General features: G+C 58.2%; 1 protein-coding gene and 1 non-coding gene across 2 annotated transcripts in view; both read left to right on the top strand.

The window, feature by feature from the left end:
- Window positions 1-18,434, top strand: part of FER1L5 (fer-1 like family member 5) — a 54,131-nt gene extending 35,697 nt beyond the window's left edge. Inside the window, exons 25-53 of the mRNA XM_043917206.1 lie at window positions 966-1,129; window positions 1,433-1,547; window positions 3,847-3,949; window positions 4,691-4,854; window positions 4,974-5,147; window positions 5,381-5,525; window positions 5,652-5,729; window positions 6,787-6,968; window positions 7,559-7,735; window positions 8,055-8,144; window positions 9,387-9,533; window positions 9,614-9,776; window positions 9,897-9,922; window positions 10,795-10,845; window positions 10,959-11,063; window positions 11,372-11,491; window positions 12,036-12,197; window positions 12,402-12,493; window positions 13,097-13,267; window positions 13,470-13,618; window positions 14,062-14,201; window positions 15,612-15,700; window positions 15,932-16,021; window positions 16,182-16,323; window positions 16,764-16,863; window positions 16,941-17,134; window positions 17,534-17,643; window positions 17,951-18,098; window positions 18,207-18,434. Coding sequence (XP_043773141.1) covers window positions 966-1,129; window positions 1,433-1,547; window positions 3,847-3,949; window positions 4,691-4,854; window positions 4,974-5,147; window positions 5,381-5,525; window positions 5,652-5,729; window positions 6,787-6,968; window positions 7,559-7,735; window positions 8,055-8,144; window positions 9,387-9,533; window positions 9,614-9,776; window positions 9,897-9,922; window positions 10,795-10,845; window positions 10,959-11,063; window positions 11,372-11,491; window positions 12,036-12,197; window positions 12,402-12,493; window positions 13,097-13,267; window positions 13,470-13,618; window positions 14,062-14,201; window positions 15,612-15,700; window positions 15,932-16,021; window positions 16,182-16,323; window positions 16,764-16,863; window positions 16,941-17,134; window positions 17,534-17,643; window positions 17,951-18,098; window positions 18,207-18,434 — 3,819 coding nt within the window. The remainder of the gene's footprint in view (window positions 1-965; window positions 1,130-1,432; window positions 1,548-3,846; window positions 3,950-4,690; window positions 4,855-4,973; window positions 5,148-5,380; window positions 5,526-5,651; window positions 5,730-6,786; window positions 6,969-7,558; window positions 7,736-8,054; window positions 8,145-9,386; window positions 9,534-9,613; window positions 9,777-9,896; window positions 9,923-10,794; window positions 10,846-10,958; window positions 11,064-11,371; window positions 11,492-12,035; window positions 12,198-12,401; window positions 12,494-13,096; window positions 13,268-13,469; window positions 13,619-14,061; window positions 14,202-15,611; window positions 15,701-15,931; window positions 16,022-16,181; window positions 16,324-16,763; window positions 16,864-16,940; window positions 17,135-17,533; window positions 17,644-17,950; window positions 18,099-18,206) is intronic.
- Window positions 12,741-12,813, top strand: TRNAG-CCC. The gene has a single exon. It is a non-coding gene; the product is annotated as a tRNA-Gly (tRNA).
- Window positions 18,435-19,226: the final 792 nt, after the last annotated feature.

The raw sequence follows: 19,226 nt of genomic DNA, 5'->3' as shown, positions 1-19,226 counted from the left end.
GGAGGGGGAGCTCTGAAACAGAGGAATTGGAAATGGGGTATCTTCCCTCAGAACTGTAAACCCAGGGGGTGGGTGAGCAGCCGGCCAGAGGTTGCTCTATAATCAGAGAAGGGGGAGGACATGGCTCAGGAGAAGGTCCTGAGAATAGAGGGGAAATAAGTTTTGAGTTTCAGACTTCCCAGGTGGCTCAGTGGTAAAGAATCTGCCTGCAATGTAGGAGACCTGGCTTCAGTCCCTGGGTCAGGAAGATCCCCTGCAGAAGGCTACCCACTCCAGTATTCTTGCCTGGAGAGTTCCATGGACAGAGGAGGTTGGCGGGCTACAGTCCATGGCTCACAGAGTCAGACACGACTGAGCAACTAACTAACACTTCAGACTTTTTAACTGGGTTAAAACCTGTTTTCATGGTTCCTAAGTTGCATGCGGTGGATGGAGAGACGGCAGGCAGGACTTGGAGGCGCCGAGGCAGAGGGGGTTAGGATGAGTGCAGGGGGCAGGGGCTGAGGGTCCCTCGGGGGAATGTGGAAGAAAGTTCCAGACCCGGTGGCAGTGGTGGAGCAGGACTGGGTTCCCCAGTGACGTGGGGAGGACAGGTCACGTCGCAGGCAACCAGCAGGCTCTAACGCAGGCATCCACCCCACCCCACTCCTCCATGGCTGAGCCACCTGGGGTAGAGGTGACCTCTGAGCCTCAGCCTCATCACCTGTGAAATGGGAGAGTGTGGCTGAAAGGGGCCTGGCCACATGAGCACTTGATTCATGGCATCCGCCTGTGTTGACGGACACCCAGGGAGGTGCTGTCCCATCACAAGTGACGACACAGCTCCTGCCCCCAGGCAGGTCCCACGCCCTTTCTTGCCTGGCTCCATGTTTCTAGGAGGCACGTACAGCCCAGGGCAGGAGGCTTTGGGCGGGTGCCGGGTGTGCGGAGGGGGCTGTGGGCACTGATGTTTTCCCCTCTCCCAGTACGAGAACCAGGCCAAGTTTAAGGACCAGTGGGGACAACAGTTCCTGCAACACTGCCCCAACTTCTCGGATGTCATGGGGCACAAGGCCCTTCCCAAGGAAGATTTCAAAGAGCCCCATGGATGGCACTGGGAAGGTCCATGGACAGTGGAGCCTCAGAGGAGGTGAGGCTGGGGCGTGGGGCCTGCAGCCTGGGTGCCCCTGGACAGGCAGCCTTGGAGCTGGCACTTCATTTTACCCAGGAGGGCCAGTAGGCAGCAACTCAGGGAGGCAGGCATACAGCCACTGAAGCCTGGTCCCGGGGGGCCCTGCCCACCCCCCTACCCTGCATTCTAGGCCCCGCTGCCCAGCCTTGCCCAGAGCAGGTGCTGCTGCCAGGTGTGGGAGTGCTTGGCCAGCAAGGAGGACCCCAGGGGTCGGTAAGCTCAGGGAGGTGTGCTGGGAACTTGGGGTCTCACCGCCCCCAGGCTGCTCCTGGACACGGACATCAACAAGAGCCAGGTGCTGGAGGAGGTATATGAGAACCAGCGCCGGGATGCCACGGGGGCCTGGGTACCTGCCACCATCCCCAACACGGATGTGGTGAGTAGGGGGCGTGGGGGACAGTCCATGCTCCCGGGGGCCTTGGAAGCTGGGAGCGCTGGATCAGTGGGACCCGGGTGAGCACTGATGGGGTTTGTATCCCGAGGTGGCAGGAAGAGGTACCCTAAGTGGGACTGGAAAAACGGCAGAGTGTCTCCGCCCCCCGTGCAAAGGCAGTGCTTTTACCCAGAATAGGAGACTGTTTGGGGCTGGTCTAAACCAACACTGTCCGAGAGAACGTTTTTTCTTTTTAACTTTTCATTTTTTATTGCAGTAAAGCCAATTAACAATGTTGTGATAGTTTCCGGTGGACCGCAAAGTAACTCAGCCACACACATACATGTATCTGTTCTCCCCCAAGCCCCCCTCCATCCAGGCTGGCACATAACGTTAAGCAGATTTCCCTGTACTATCCAGTAGGTCCTTGTTGATCATCCATTTTCAGTACAGCAGTGTGTAACATGTCCATGCCAAACTCCCTAACTATTCCTTCTCCCCCAGCAACCGTAAGTTCATTTTCTAAGTCTGTGAGCCCAAGAGAACTTTCCATGATGATAGAAATGTTCTGTATCTCCACTGTCGTGTGGCTGTTGAGTACCTGAAATGTGGCCCTTGTGGAAGTGAGGAACTGAACTTTAAATTTTGTTTCTTTTCTATTTGGCCACACTGCACAGCTTGTGGGATCTTAGTTCTGTGACCGAGGATCAAACCTGGGCCTCCAGCAGCAGCAGCTCAGAGTTTTAACCATTGGACCATGAGGGAATTCCCAAATTTTGTTTCATTTTACTGAACTTAAATAGGAGCCCCAGGAGGCTGGCGGGCTTCTCAGGTGGCTGGGTGGTAAAGAATCCACCTGTCAATGCAGGAGACACAAGTTCAATCCCTGGGTTGGGAAGATCCCTTGGAGGAGGAAACACTCCAGTGTTCTTGCCTGGAGAATCCCACGGACAGAGGAGCCTGGTGGGTTACGGTCTATAGGGTCACAAAGAATCCGACACAACTGCAAATTGAGCACACGCATGTGCAGGCTGGTGGCTGCTTACTGGATCAGTTCAATTCAGTTACTCAGTCGTGTCAGACTCTTTGCGACCTCATGGACTACAGCAGGCCAGCCTTCCCTGTCCATCACCAACTCCTGGAGCTTGCTCAAACTCATGTCCACTGAGTCAGTGATGCCATCCAACCATCTCATTCTCTGTCATCCCCTTCTCCTCCTGCCTTCAATCTTTCCCAGCATCAAGGTCTTTTCCAAGGATTCAGTTCTTTGCATTAGGTGGCCAAAGTATTGGAGTTTCAGCTTCAGCGTCAGTCCTTCCAATGAATAGTCAGGACTGATTTCCTTTAGTATTGACTGGTTGGATTTCCTTGTATTCCAAGGGACTCTCAAGAGTCTTCTCCAACACCACAGTTCAAAAGCATCAATTCTTTGGCGCTCAGCCTTATAGTCCAAGTCTCACATTCATACATGACCACTGGAAAAACCATAGCCTTGACTAGATGAACCTTTGTTGGCAAAGTAATGTCTCTCTGCTTTTTAGTCTGCTGTCTAGGTTGGTCATAACTTTTCTTCCAGGGAGCAAGTGTCTTTTAATTTCATGGCTGCAGTCATCTGGAGCCCCCCAAAATAAAGTCTGTCACTGTTCCCATTGTTTTCCCATCTGTTTGCCATGAAGTGATGGGACCAGATGCCATGATCTTAGTTTTCTGAATGTTGAGCTTTAAGCCAACTTTTTCACTCTCTTCTTTCACTTTCATCAAGAGGCTCTTTAGTTCTTTGCTTTCTGCCATGAGGGTGGTGACAACTGCATTTCTGGGGTTATTTCTTCTCCGGGCAATCTTGATTCCAGCTTGTGCTTCATCCACCCTGGTATTTCTCATGATGTACTCTGCATATAAGTTAAATAAGCACGGTGACAATACACAGCCTTGACGTACTCCTGACTGGACAGCGAGGTTAACTCACGTCTCACAGGCTGGTCTCCTCTGCACAAGGGCAGAGCTGGCTTAGGTGTGGGCAGGCAGCAGCATCCACCTGAGATTCAGTCACACTACTTTACTTTCATAGTCATACGTATGGTTATTTCCTATTTATGGTAAGTGGTTATATAAAGTTTATATAAAACTGACAGTGCTTATATAAAGTTTCCTTTTAAAAATGCATGTATGGTTCAGAAAGGCAAACCCATAAAAGCGTATTAAGTGAACACTTGGGTGGCGCTAGCCGTAACAAGCACTGTCTGCTCCTGGGGTGGGAGGCCACGACAGCCGCAGTAGGCCCGCCCTGTCTGTCCACCCACAGAATGGAGAGCCCGTGGAGGCCCGGGAGATTGTGAAGTGCCCCCAGGGCTGGCACGTGAAGCAAACCTGGGCCGTGGAGCTGAACCACGCAGTGGACAATGAGGGTCAGTCCTCTGGACACTGGCTGAGGGCGGAAGGGTCTGGAGCTGAAAACCGCCAAGCTCTCGGGTAGAGTGGGCCTATGTCCCTGGGGTCCCCAGCCTTCAGAGAGTGGGGCCTCCCTACTTGCCACAGACATGGGCCCCAGCTTTAAGACAGGTGTGTGCATGCGTGCTAAGGCACTTCAGTCGTGTCCAACTCTGCAACCCCATGGACGGCCAGGCTCCTCTGTCCGTGGGGATTCTCCAGGCAAGAATCCTGGAGTGGGTTGCCATGCCCCCAGGGGATCTTCCCAGCACAGGGATTGAGTGTCTTCTGTCTAACCTGCATTGGCAGACGGGTTCTTTACCACTGCCTCCATCTGGGAAGCCCACATGCTGAACGCCTCCTGGGCACATGCAGGTCGAGTCCAGAGCTTGGTTCAGCCTAGTGGCCCCAGGGAAGGGGCAATGAATGGGCTAGGAGTCGGAAGACCGGGGCTCCGGGTGCAGGCTCTGCTACTTATGAGCTGGGTGATGTGTGCGGGTCCCGGGACATCTGTGAGATCACCTTCCTCATCTGTCAGATGGGCTGCTGGGCTCGGCCCACTGGGTGATGCTGTGTGACCGCACCTTTCCCTGTGCCCAGACAGACCTAGACATGAGGGACTGCACTGCCCCCTTGGCCTGCCCTTCCCGGGGCCTGTCTCAGGCCCATCCAGGCCCCTGAGCCCCTGGGCACCCACGGGCCGTGTCCTGGCCCCACAGGCTGGGAGTACGGCGTGGGCATCCCGCCCTCGGGGCTGCCCCAGGTCTGGAACTCGGTGGAGAAGACCTACTACTCACGCCGGCGCCGGCGCTGGGCACGGGTGCGCTACCGGGACCACGGGCGGCTGAGCCGCGAGCAGGAGACCCTCTCCTTCCTGCAGCTGGTGAGGGGCCGCCCGGGCAGTGACCGGGGGGACCGCAGGGCGGGAGGGGGGCCCGCAGAGGGCACCCACCCGCAGCCACAGCCACGGCGGGTGAGAGGGCACCTGCGCTCCCCCCACAGCACCACCCCGGCCTGGCTGAGGAGGAGGCAGGCTGGGAGTACGGTGTCTTCGGCTCCAAGTTCCACCTGAACCCTCAGCCCCAGAGCCGCTTCCGCCGCCGCTGCTGGCACCGCAGGCTGGCCCCCAACAAGGTCAAGGGCATTGCACCCATATTCCTCCTGGAGGGATCCTTGGTAAAGCCCCGGTGGGCTAGGGGTCTCCCCTCCTGCAACCCCGCCTCCGGAGCCAGGGCACGCCTGGTGGGGCAGGCAGCCGGAGGTGCCCTGTGTGGTCCGACGCAGTGACCGCTGTGGGGTGGTGGAGGGGACATGCTTGGGCTTTGGCTGGGGAGAAGGGTGACCTGGGCCTGCGCTGGAGGTGACAAGAAAGGCTCCCAAGAGCCTCAGGGAGTCTGTCCTGGGCACAGAGCACAGATATGAAAGAGCAGGCGAAGAGAGAGGTGGACATGGTGTCGTCCACACGGAGGCTGGACAGCCTCAGGCGTGTCCGGAGGGCGCCCCCAGCCGTCACCCCGACGCCCAACCTGCCCTTCATCTACTGCGTCTTCAACAGTGAGCGTGCAGCGGACAGTCTGCTTGGGTGACCCCAGAGGCCCCCCGTGCTTGAGGGCGGGGAGGAGGGGGCCTGGGGTGGGGGGCCTGAAGGCAGGTGGCAGACATGGCTCCTCTCTTTCCCAGAGCCCCACTACTACCAGCTCTTCTGCTACATCTACCAGGCCCGGAACCTGATGTCCAGCCATGTCCAGACATTCCAGGGTAGGCAAGGGCACCCCTTCTCCACCAGCCTCTCAGGGACCCCCCACTTGACCACCCAGCAGTGTAAAGGATGGCGAGGAAGGCGGTGACAGAGCTGCAGATCCCTGCCCCCTGCAGCTCGTGACCCTGGTTTGGGGAGAAGACGCAGGAGCAGGGAACACAGAATGGGAGCAGTCTCGCAGTGTGTCCCAACACCGTGAGATCGGGAAGGGGAGGCTTCAGCCAGAGGAGGCCACTCAGCTGGGCCTTGGGAGGGGGAGGAGGAAACACGCAGACGAGAGACAGGGCGACAGGCTTGGGCACCGCTTGTCCCCTGCAGGGGGCAAACGACAGGTGGGGGTGAGGTTTGGCAATTTCCAGCCCCACATGGAGATTTCAGGTGCCCTGGGCTGGCAGTGGCCCTGTCTGTCAGGAGCCAGAGTGCTAGACGGGGTCTAGCCGGGGCAGTGGGTGTCCGCCGGGAGCTGTGTCCATTGGGAGCATCGAGACGGCTTCCCTGGTGGCTCAGCAGTAAAAAAAAAATTCACCTGCAGTGCAGGAGATTCAAGAGACGCAGGTTTGATCCCTGGGTGGGGAAGATCTCCTGGAGGAGGAAATGGCTACCCACTCCAGTATTCCTGCCTAGAGAATCCCATGGACAGAGGAGCCTGGCGGGCTACATAGTCCATGGGATCGCAGCGAGTCAGACACCTCTGAGCAGCTAAACCACCACCACCTTCTTCCAAAGGGACTTGTGATGTCCCTTGATGCCAAGGCCACTTGCTGATAATGAGGAAGAGCAGCCACGTACATGTAGCCTGGTCCCCAGAACCCCTCCAGAGAAGCCCCTGGGCACTCTGAGTCTGTGATGCCTGGACCCCAGCCATGACAGTTTAAGGTGGCCTCTGGCTATCAGCCCACGGGCTCTGCGCCTAACGCTGAGGTGGCCTTCTGGAATGGCTGCGGCTGGCGGGACTGAGCCTCCCTGGGTGCTGGGTCCCGTGGTGCCAGCAGCCAGAAGAGAGGAGGGCTTCACTCAGTAGCTCCAAGGCACCACCTCCTCAACTTCCACCCCCAGGGCCCTTCATCAGGCTGGTCTTCTTGAACCACAGCCAGTGCACCCAAACCCTGAAGAGCTCTGCAGCCCCCACATGGGCCCAGACACTCATCTTTCAGCACCTCCTTTTGTACGAGAACCCTCAGGACACCAGAGAGGGCCCGCCATGTGTGGTGTTGGAACTGTGGCAGCGGGACCCCCAGGTGAGGCGGGCTGGGCTGGGCAGAGCTCTGAGGAGACTGTATTTTATTCATCTTATTTTATCTGCTTCGTTGTGCGGCATGACCGGGGCTTCCCAGGTGTTGCTAGTGGTAAAGAACCCACCGGCCAGTGCAGAAGACATAAGAGATGTTGGTTCGATCCCTGGGTGAGGAAGATCCCCTGGAGGAGGGCATGGCAAGCCACTCCAGTCTTCTTGCCTGGGGAATCCCATGGACAGAGGAGCCTGGCAGACTGCAGTCCATGGGGTTGAAAAAGAGTCAGACATGACTGAGCAACTAAGCACTCATGCATGCACGCGGCATGAAGGAATCTTAGTTCTCTGGCCAGGGACTGAATTCATGCCCCCTGCAGTGGAAGTGAGGAGTCCTCACCACTGGACCACCAGGGAATTCCTGTGAGGAGTCATTATTGTGGAGGAGAATATTCAGAAAGTGCTCAGTGAGGCCGATTTGCAGAGCACAGCCTGAGAACATAAATGTCAGCCCTGATCCTGGTGGCGTCAGAGTCCCGGGAGGAGCCGGGATGCTGCCAACCTGGCCCCCATGTTCTGTGAACTACCCCTTCCCTCCAGGGCAGTGAGACGCTGTGGGGACGGACCATGTGGCAGCCGGTGGTCTGGCTGGACGCCCAAGACCGGATCCTGCCCCCCATGAGGTGGCACCCCCTTGTAAGAGGGCTGGAGGACGAAGAGGGCGAAATCTTGGCGTCCTGTGAGCTGATCCTTGAGACTGAGGTGCTAGGAGAGGGGGTCCAGCTGGGAGGTGGGGTGCCCAGTGCCCCCACCCTGCCCTGCTCCTCTGCCATGGGTTCCACAACTGGCAGCCCCCAAGCCCAGTCCCTCAAGAAAGCCCTGGGGGGCCCTGGCTCAGACACTGCTGGGTGGGAGGTGCCGACCTGCCCGGCCTCTCCATGACTCCGCCACTAGCTTCTGCCCAAAGGGCTCCAGGGCTGCCTCAGCTGAGCGCTCTCAGGGTCCTGCTTGAGTGGGGGAGGGGGGACAGTAGGACCAGAGCAATGGGGACTCATCTCCCTGCTCCCCTGCCTCATCCCTTCAGAGCCTCAGACAGCAGCTGCCCATGTTAAGTGTGCCCTGGAAGAATGGCATCTACATCCTGCCCAAGAGCATCCAGCCCACGCTCAGGAAAATGGCTATCGAGGTGACAAAGTGTGGAGCGGGGCAGGCGGGTGGGTGGGGCACAAGCTGTCCCCAGAGCAGTTGAGCATCATGGAGCACTCTCTGCTGACCCTCTTGTGCCTTCTGCCTACCTGATCCAAAGCTTGGACCCCAAGAAGATACCCTGTGAGAGACACAGAGAGACAGGACAGACGTGAAGGGCAAAAGCTCTGATAGAATATTTTGCAGTATTTTAATGTAAATCTCTGCAGCAGCAAAATATCATGAGGTGGCACTAGTGGTAAAGAACCTGCCTGCTAATACAGGAGACGTAAGAGACACGGATTCGATCCCTGGGTTGGGAAGATCCTCTAGAGAAGGAAATGGCAACCCACGCCAGTATTCTTGCCTGGAGAATCTCATGGACAGAGGAGCCTGGTGGGCTACAGTCCAGGGGGTCGCAAAGAGTCGGACATGACTGAGTGGCTTGGCACCCAGCAGGTCGTAGACAAACGGCTTTAGCATTCACTACCTACTGTGTGTGAGCCTCACGTGGCCCCTGAGCAAAAATTAGGGACTACCACCTTCCAGAGAAGGAAATTCAGGCTCTGATAAATAACACACCCATGCGCAGCAACACAGGGGCTCCATGGCAGCTACAGAGTTTAGGCCCGGCCCTGCCAGACTCCAAATGCCAGGCCACTTCTCACCTCTTCTGAGAGTAGCATGGAGGGCCCCATGTTAGAACCTCGGTGCCTGCCACAGACCTGGCCAAGAGTGCACGATGGTCAGGTCTTCCCAGCACCACAGCCCGGATCAGGCCAGGTGGCTGGTTCCCACTCTGCCCCGAGGCAGCTCTCTGAGGAGGGGGTGGCTGCGCGCGGGGTGCCCAGTGTGGGGCCACAGATAGCGAGATCTCAGGGCACTATCGTGCTAACCGGCCATGGGGTTCTGTGGGACCCAAATCAGCCACGAGCTAGAGGGCACCGCCATGCCTGGGAGCCCGGGGCCACACCAGCTGCTGTAGGCCTGGGAGGCAGCCAGCGTCAGGAACTCCTCCCAGAGAAATGATTAGAGGCCAGACGGGCAGCAAGGGGGGAAGCGCGGCACTCCGTCATGGAGGAGAGAGGACGGTGCCCAGGCCTGGAGCACAAGCGCTCCTCCCCACAGGAGAGGGGGCCTGGGCGAGCCTCGTGTCCTGGCCCTGCAGGCCCCCCAGCCAGGCCGGGACCCCGGTACAGAGGCAGCGCCTGTTCCCGCCCCCACCCGCTCTCCATCCCGCCAGATGCTGGTCTGGGGCCTTCGCAACATGAAGCAGGTGCGCTCGCCCCGGCTCCTGGTGGAATGCTGGGAGGAGTCCCTGCAGACCGAGCCCATCAGGGACTTTCAGACCAATCCCAACTTTGCCCAGTCAGCCCTCCTCCTCACACTGGTAAGGACACCGTGGGTGAGGGCTGGGACGATGCCCATCGCGCGGGAAGCCTCACGCCCTGGCCTGTCCCGGCACTGCAGTACATGCCTACGGAGGAGACCTTTGCACTGCCGCTGGTGCTGAAGGTGGTGGACAGTCAGGACTTCGGCCAGGAGACCGTGGTGGGTCAGGCCAACGTTCACTCTCTGCAGCCCTACTTCTGTGACCCCTGGGCTGAGGACTACGTGCCCCCGCGGCCCCCAAGTACGACCCTCTCTCCCTGCCCTTCCCCAGGCCTCACCCACGGGCTGACCCTGCGCGGGGGTGCCCCTCCTCCCCCTCGTCCTCTCTCCTGAGACTCACGACTGTGCTTTCTCCACGCAGCGCTGTCGGTGAAAAAGTACCAGGAGGTGAGTGAAGGGCCGGAGGCCCTGTGCCATTTCAGGAAATGGCCCTTGTGCCTGAGGAGGGTGGATTAAACACAGTTCTGATGTCTGTGCCTCCAGGGTGAGGCCTAATTGTTCAGGAAAACTCAAGAGCAGCGATTCTCAACCTGGGCTGCACATTAGAGTTGCTCAAGAATTTTAAAAAGCCCGGATGGCCAGACCACTGACCAATTGCTGGGGTAGGACCCAGGTGGCATCAATCTCTCTCTCTCTTTTTTTTTTTCAAGGGCTTCCCTGGTGGTTCAGATGGTAAAAAATCCTGCCATGTAGGAGATCTGGGTTTGATCCCTGGGTGGGGAAGATCCCCTGGAGAAGATTCCCTGGAATGGTTACCCACTCCAGATTCTTGCCTGGAGAATTCCATGGACAGAGGAGCCTGGCGGGCTACAGTCCATGGGGTCACAAGGAGTCAGACACGACTGAGTGACCAACGCTTTCATACCTCACCCCACCCCAAGTGATTCCAGTGTTTCTGAACTTCAGAACTGCTGCCCTGGAGCAGCGCCTGTCGGCTTTGAATGCACAGGAATCCTTGGGACATCCTGAACAAATGCAGATTCGGATCTAGAAGCCTGGGGTGGGGCTTAAGGCTCTGAACTTCTGAGCCTTCCGGAGTTCAATCTGGGCTGCGGGCAAGAGAACCTAGAACAAACCTTCCCCTCCTTCTTGGCCCCCATCCTATTTCTGAGGACCCCTGAATTAAGAGGCCTCTGTGAATGGGAAGGGAGCCAGGGAAGGAGGCCGTGACCTTGAGTCTGTTTTCCTCTGGGAAGTGGGAGGCTATGGGTGGGCTGGGCAGTTGGGCCTCACCTTGCTCATGTGCAGTCATTTTTCAGCTCCTAGGTTACCTCTGTGAAAAGTTCTGGTTCAAGTCCAGCAAAGCTGAGGTGACAGAGGCTCAGCCTCGGGGAAAGGCACAACCCTGGGCAGCCCAGGGAGGGGTGGGGCAGAGGAAGCCCCCGCGCCCCTTCCCCAGGGAAACGCCCCCTCTTCCTGCCAGGACGCGAATGACCAGGAGGTAGACTGGTGGAGCAAGCTGTTCTGGGCCACCGGAGACGCTCCCCGGACCCTGAAGTACAAGTACAAAGACTACCACACCCTGAAGGTCCGCAGGTCCCTGAGAGCGAGGACCGCTGAGGGGGGCCGAGAGGCTGTGGGGGGGAGGCCAGCATGCGGGCACGGGGCCCTCAGGGAACAGCCAAGCTGGTGGAGGGGCGGGGAGAGGGGCAGCAGGGGGTGTTCCCGCACCGTCTCCACAACACTGGACCACACGACCCCTGGCCTTCAGGAACCACCGCTCCACGGGCAGCAGCCCAGGGGTCCCTCCGCCCGCCCCACCCTAGGGATGGTGCCCTCGGCCGGGCCTGGCCGGCTGCCCCACCCCGCAGCGGGGCCCTCCGCGCCCTCCCACAGGTGTATGACTGCGAGCTGGAGGCTGTGCCAGCCTTCCAAGGCCTGCAGGACTTCTGCCGGACCTTCAAACTCTACCAGGAGCGGCCCAGGCTGGGCAGCCCTGTGGTCGGGGAGCTCAAGGTGTGCGTCCCGCCCTGCGCGGCTGCACCCGCCACCCTGGGCCCCTTCTGCCTGGGGAAGACTCTGCTAGGAGCCCTGGTTCTGCATGTTCATTGTGAGGATGGGCATGGAGGGCTTGACAGTCTCGGGAGTGGGGCGCAGAGACTGACCTCTGCGGGGACTCAGGGTCGCCTCCCCTGACGCAGGAAGGGCTAGGCTTTTCAATCCCCGCTCAGGCTCAAGAGCTTTTGAAAAGAAGTGCGGACCTGGAGGGGTGGATGGGGGTGGAAAGAGAGCTCCCTTCAGCGGAAACCGGGAGCTCAGTTCCTGCATTAACACCCCTCTGAATGCCCTTCCTGATCACCCCTCCTGAACATCGTGGTCCTGGCTGAGCATCTCTGCAGCACTTGCCCCCACTGGTCCTTGTGGGTTTCAGGTCCTGCCATCCTCAACACAACCCACTCTTCTGACTGGGGACCCGGGGCCCCTCCTGGAGGGAGTTACACAGCCAGGCCGCTGCTGCCAGGCTGGCGGCCAAGACCTTCCCTCCCTGACACACGCACAGGGCCAGTTCCGCGTCTACCCCTTTCCTGAGAACCCGGAAGCTCCCAAGCCCCCTCGCCAGTTCCCGCTTTGGCCTAAGAAAGAGGACTTCCCTCAGCAGTGCGTGGTGCGGGTGTACATTGTGCGAGCCTCCCACCTGCAGCCCCAAGACATCAACGGCCTGGTAACCAGCCTCCCCGCCCCCCCACCCCGACACCTCACTCTGCACCCCAGCATCCCGGAGCCCCCTGGGCTGATGCCCAGACTGCAGACTTCCCAAAGGCCCCGTCTGTACAAGGGGCTCCTCTCTGACTCACTCCTGCCCTCCCTAGCCAACCCGGGCTGATTCCTGTTTCCTGTCCTCCCCTCACTTCTGCCTGAACCCCAGTGTGACCCTTACGTGATCCTGAAACTGGGACAGACGATGCTTGGCAACCGGGACAAGTACCAGCCCAACACTCTGGACCCCATCTTTGGCGTGTGAGCCGCCCCAGTGCGCCCGGTCCCACACCCCTGCTCTCATCCCCCGCGGGTTGGGAGCAGTCCCAGAGGCAGAGAATGCTCATGTTCCTTTCTAGCTTCTGCGTTCCTAGCACCGTGTTCAATTGATGGACAAAGCACCAGCACCAACGGGCAGCCCAGCCCTCCCCTCCCTCTCAGACATGTTGCCCTGGAAGGGAGCTCAGAGTCCTACACCCCAGGCCTATCAAAAATTACTCCCAGGATTTCCCTGGTGGTCCAGTGGCTAAGACTCTGCACTCCCAATGCAGTGGGCCTAGGTTTGATCCCTGCTCAGGGAACTAGATCCCACATGCCGAAACTAAGAGTTCTCACGCCACAACTAAAGATCCTGCGTGCCACAACTAAGACCCAGAGCAGCCACATAAATTAAAAAAAAAAAATAAGTCGCTCCCACCAGGACTGAGGGCTGGTTTTTGGCAGATGACAGTCATGCCAGGCTCTGCTCTCTATATTCACCGGAACCAAACAGAGTTGGGCACAGGCGCGTGGGGCCAGGGTGCTGGAGACGGAGGCAGGTGGATAACACGGTCAGTCTCTGTGTCTCCAACACCCTCTCCCTAGGATGTTTGAACTGAGCTGCACCATCCCCCTGGAGAAAGACCTAGAGATCCAGCTATATGACTTTGACCTATTCTCACCTGATGATATGATTGGAACCACAGTCATTGACCTTGAAGACCGACTCCTGTCTGGCTTTGGAGCTCGTTGTGGGCTCTCCAAATCCTATTGCCAGTGAGGACCTGAGCTGGGGTGGGGGGTGGCGGTGGGCAAGGGAGCAGGTGAGGGTGGAGGAGGGAGCCCACAGCTCCCCTTGAAGACACCTGCATCCCAGGCTGGGGAGCTGGGGCCCAAACCCATCTGCATGCCTACTCCCAGCACCGGTCAGCTTGCAGCGGGCAGCAGGGGCTTCTCCAGGACTCGGGTCTCCCCACAGGTCAGGGCCCTTCAGGTGGCGGGATCAGATGCCCCCAAGCTTGCTCTTGGAGCACCACGCCAAGCGAAAGGGACTGCCACCACCTCTCTTCAGCCCTGAGGGTGACTCTGTTTATTACAACGGGAAAAAATTCGAACTGCAAAGCTTTGGTGAGAAGCGTACACACCTGCCAGCAAGCGCAGGGCCAGGCCTCTGCCTCCGGTGGGGCTCAGGATGGAGGAGTTGCCAGAGGGCATTACTCCCACCCTGTCCCTGCACAAAGCTAAGTTGTTTCAGTCGTGTCCGACTCTGTGTGACCTATGGACTGCAGCCTGCCAGGCTGCTCTGTCCGTGGGATTCTCCAGGCATGGAGTCGGTTGCCATTTCCTGCTCCAGGGGATCTTCCCAACCCAGGGATTGAACCCACATCTCTTAAGTCTACCTGCATTGGCAGGAGGGTTCTTTACCACTAGCGCCACCCTGTCTGCTACCCTCCTGTAAAGGATCACCAAGTCCACCTCCCAGGCTGAGGGTGGAGAAGGCGGGGCCCATGTGGGGGATGGGAAGGCCGTGACTTCCTGATACCTCCTACCCATCCCCTCTCCCCATATAGAACTCAAGCCCCCTAGAGCGAGCTTCTTGGGATCTAAGAAAGAGCGCCTGGCTCTGTACCTCCTGAACACCCAGGGGCTGGTACCCGAGCATGTGGAGACCCGCACTCTGTACAGCGACAGCCAGCCGGGCATCGACCAGGTATGAGCCTTGAGGGGCTGGAGCGGGAGGCGGGGAAGCCCCACCACCTAGGATGAGAGGGGCAGGAAAGGCCAGGCATCCACAGGTGTGAGTGCAAAGATGGCAAACATGTTCTGAGTGTGTTACTAAGAAACTGCAGCGATGTCACGAAGAGTGGAGAGAGTCAGAGCTGAAAAAGCTGCTGATGAAAAGCTGAGGCCCCGTGTCTGCTGTGGAAGTGTTTGGGGGCCCCACCCGCCAGGGTCAGCACTGCCCGAGTTTCCCCTGGATGGAAGGTGGGAAGGATGGAGCGGGGGTCAGAGTGCAGACATCATAACCCTGACTTGGCTGTGAAATGCAGGCTGTGTTTTCTGCACAGCAAGGAACTCCAAACAAAAGGAATAAAAATCCCCACAGGCACCCCAGTGATCCCCCATCCTCCAGCCACCGGAATGGCTCATCTCATTCTCCCCATCTCTCAACCTGACAGCACGTTCTACATAACAAAGTTCTGAGCACTGAGCAAAGTGCCGAGCACTTTTTAAAACCACCCTCACTGAACTTGTCTTCTCAGTCAATGAGGCCAGTTTCAGAATAAAACCAGGTCACGTGGTCTGAAGGACTCTCACTGTTGGTAGCTCTTGTTGCTCTTGTCCAGTTGCCAAGCCGTGTCTGATTCTCTGACCCCATGGATGCAGCACGCCAAGCTTCCCTGTCTTTCACCATCTTCCGGAGTTTGCTCAAACTCACGTCCATTGAGTCAGGGATGCTGTATAATCATCTCATCCTCTGTTGCCTCCTTCTCCTCCTGCCCTCAATCTTTCCCAGCATTAGGGTCTTTTCCAATGAGTTGGCGCTTCACATCAGGTGGCCAAAGTGTTGGTGACTCTACTCTCTTGCTTTCTTCTCTCCCCTTCCCTCACCGCTTCTACCCCTTCTTGCCTAGACCTCTGCACTTGGTGGAAAGCTTAACATCCTTCGGATGTGGTTCCACAACATGAATGACCTGGAGATCACCTAGCTTACCCTTATTCAGGGCCACTAGGTGGTTAGTCAACACAGCCCCCATCCCACTCGTACCTGTGTGCAGAGGCTGTCAGGCAGGGCCTGTTAAATGGCATCCCCCTCTAGACCCCAGTGACATGTGCTACCCTGGCATCACAGCCCCCAGCTTCACAGCCGTCGCACAGCACCAGCGTGTTCTTCCCGCCAAGAAAAGAAACAAGCGGAAGCTGGTGCGTGGCGCACTGACTTCCTGTCTGAAGTCCATCGACCTCCTAGATCCCCCAATGCTTAGTGCTGGAAACAGCCTCAGCAGGCCTGAACCTGGGACGGGGACCTCCCCCCAGGCCAGCATGCCGAGAGCGGGGAGTAGCGTTGGGGCGGAGGGGGGTTGGCCAAGCCCAGCCAGCTCATCTTTGTCCACTCTAGGGAAAGGTGCAAATGTGGGTGGACATCTTCCCTAAGAAGCTTGGGCCTCCCGGCCCCCCAGTCAACATTGGGCCCAGGAAGCCTAACAGGTGAGTGACACCAGGCAGGGCGGGGCACCAACAGGCTCCAACGCTGAGTCACCGTGACACTTGCCCTCTGCGGGGGATCTAGGGCGCCGCCTCCTCAGGCGGCCCCCCAAGCCCAGCCTGACTTGGGTGGGCACGGAGCACAGCTACCACCCACCCCCCGGCCTGTTACCTTGCTGAGGCTGCGGTTGGGGAGCTATTCCTCCACAAAGCTTCAGACAACGGTGGCTGCAGGTATGAGCTCCGCTGCATTATCTGGAAAACCACCCTCGTGGACCCAAAGGAGAACAGTAACGACAGGATAAACGACATCTATGTCAAAGGGTGAGGGAAGGAGCAGAGTGCCCTCCAATGTGCCTAGTTCTGTCATTCCTGCGGATGCTCCTGACCTCGGGGTGTACTGGGCAGCCCTCCCCCCGGGGCGCCAGCTCAGGGAGTGGGGACAGTGAACCGAGAACCCCAGGTGAGGAGACTCTGGTCCCAGGTGGCTGTTCGGGCTGGAGAAGGACATGCAGAAGACGGACGTCCACTACCGCTCCCTGACGGGGGAGGGCATCTTCAACTGGCGGTTCATCTTCACCTTGGACTACCTGGTGGCAGAGCATGTGTGTGTCTTGAGCGAGAAGGTAACATGCCCAGGCTTCCCAGGTGGCACAATGGTAAAGAATCCACCTGCTGATGCAGGAGACACAGGTTCCATCCTTGGGGTCAGGAAGATCCACTAGAGGAGGAAATGGCAACCCACTCCAGTATTCTTGCCTGGAGCATCCCGTGGACAGAGGAGCCTGGCGGGCTACAGTCCATGGGGTTGCAAAGAGTCGGACGCGACTGAGTGACCGAGCACACAGCCAACAGGCCCGAGGTGGGGTGGGGGGTCAGACACACTCCCTCCCCTCCCCCCGGAGCCTGTGAGTTGCACAGAGATGCTTGGAATGTGGCCTTGGGTATAAACCCTCCTGCCCCTCCTCCTCCATGACCATCCCATCACGGCTGGGTGGTGAGTGGCTCAGTGGCCATGAACTCTCAAGAAGAGCCAGGCCAGTAATACATGCTCTGCCACCTCCAGGACTACATATGGAGCCTGGACCCCACGGTGACGAAGTTCCCAGCCCGGCTCATCATCCAGGTCTGGGACAACAACATCATCTCCACGGATGACTTTCTAGGTGAGACCCCAGCGCGGGGCCTGCAGCCACAGGGCAGGGAAGTGCCTGCGTCGCTGACGACCTCTCTCTGGGTTCAGGGGTCCTGGAGCTGGATTTGTCAGACATGCCCCTCCCGGCCCCGCACTCCAGGCTGTGCTCGGTCAGAATGCTGGAGGCTGACCCCAAGTGGCCCCACTGCCTCCAGCACAAGCACTCGTCTCTCTTTAAGATGAAGAATGTGGCCGGCTGGTGGCCTTGCCAGGTCCTCGATGGCGGCAAATGGCGCTTGTCGGTACGAGCCGGGGCGGATGCCTGTTGCCTGCGTTACAGGGCTGACTGCTGAGCCACACTGTTTGGTCGCTAAGTCCTGTTCGACTGTTTGCGACCCCATGGACTGTAGCCCACCAGGCTCCTCTGTCCATGGGATTTCCCAGCAAGAGTACTGGAGTGGGTTGCCATTTCCTTCTTCAGAGGATCTTCCCAACCCAGGGGTTGAACCCAAGTCTCCTGCCTTGGCGGGTGGATTCTTTACCTCTGAGCCACCTGGGAAGCCCGCTGTGTCATATAACCTGGCTCTAACAGACTTCTGGGGGCCTGAGCTGAACCCCTTTTCCCTTCTGAACCCGGGAAAAGGCAGGTTCTTGTTCCTGCCATCTGAACTCAGTGCCCCCACAACCCATCGTGTTTCTAGGGTAAAGTGAAGATGACCCTGGAGATACTGACAGAAAAGGAAGCCTTAATCAAGGCGGCAGGACGAGGCCAGTCAGAGCCCAACCAATACCCTACACTCCATCCTCCCTTGTAAGGGTCCCGCAGGGTTAAGGCACTGAGGCACTCTTCCTGGTTCAAAAAGCTGAGCTGCTGGGCCTGGCAATTGGTGTGGGGGTGGTGCTGGGGAGGGGGCTGAGACGTAAAGAGGGATACTTAACCCACCAGCCAACTCCAGCTCAGAGCTCAGTTATAATCAGGGGAGTGCAGCTGCCGGGAGAGAGGGGTGGGCAGAAGCAGAGCTGCTTTTTTTCAAATGAAAGCCCTTTTGCTCTGGGTTACTTGACCTGAAGGTTCCCTCTGCCCTCTTCCCTTCTCTGCCAACCCTGCTCCCGGACAGACGCACCCACACCCTGTTCATGTGGATCCGGTCACCCATTGGGAGATTCATCCGTGTGTTCTGGAGACGCTACCGCTTCAAAATCATAGCCACCACCATCATACTGCTCATAGGGCTTCTGCTGTTCAAGTTTATCTACTCGGCTCCGGTGAGTGACAAGCCCAGGGGACGGGGCAAAGGTGCCGTGCCTCCTGGATGATCTGAGACAGCGTTTTTGGGCAGCTACTTCAGGCTGACTTTTGCTTGTTCTCTCTAGAACTATTTGGCCATGAACTGGATCAAACCGGAACTTCGGCTGAATGCCCCCATTCAAATATACACCAATATCATCAATGCGCCAAACACCAGTAGCGCCAACTCTTCCAACCTCACCACTCCGCAGCAGAACCTGAAACCTACAACGGCCCTGAAGCTGAAACACCTCCAGGGACACGTGACGCGCCTGCGGGATATTCTTCCAGAACTTCTGGCCCCACAAAACTAATCCCCCTGTACAGCCTGGCCCACGGACAGCCCTACCCTTCGGCTTCCTACCAGTTCCTTGTTTCTGGGGACTCGGAATAGTCTGGCCATTCTGTTCAGAAACCACTTCCAACAAGCAGAGCTGTAATTTTCCACTGAAATAAAGAGCATTTGTAACAGAGAGGCACCTTGTATCTGGGCGGCTGACACCACCACAGGCAAGGCCAGCCTCTGGGACGAGACCCAGAAAGGCGGGAGGCACCTCGTTGAGCCCCCAGGGCTCATCCACTTTGTGGGCCTCAGGTTGCAGGAAACAGAAGGCCAGGGCATCCGTGAGGAGAGATGTCTCCTGGAGGGTAAGGCCGCTGCCCTCCTCCATCACGTGGCCAGGTGGCCCCCTCGCCCTGGGACACAGCTGGGACTCCAGGGCCCAGAGCAACATTGGGCCCCACTCATGACAGGAAGGTTGCCCTGGGGGCTCAGCTGGTAAAGAATCTGCCTGCAGTGTGGGAGACTGAGTGCGATCCCTGGGCTGGGAAGATCCCCTGGAGAAGGGAATTGGCTGTTTCTAGGACAGAAGGCGAGAACCAAAGCAAAAGCTTCAATGCTAGTCAGACGGTTTCCTCACACATGTTGCTCTGAGGCTGGCCCCGAGTGGGGGGCTGGGGGTAGTATACCATCTTTCACATCTTCTTGCCCTCCTCAGAGCCTCGAAAAATTCCTGAGCTAGAATCACATGGAAGTCACAAGTGTGGTCTCCTCTGTGCTGAGATCTCCCTCCTGCACTCACGTTCGGGCCAGTTCATGAGCCCAC

The sequence above is a fragment of the Cervus elaphus genome, chromosome 11, assembly GCF_910594005.1.
Source record: "Cervus elaphus chromosome 11, mCerEla1.1, whole genome shotgun sequence".
NCBI lineage: Eukaryota > Metazoa > Chordata > Mammalia > Artiodactyla > Cervidae > Cervus > Cervus elaphus.
This window is presented reverse-complemented; position numbering and strand designations above follow the sequence as displayed.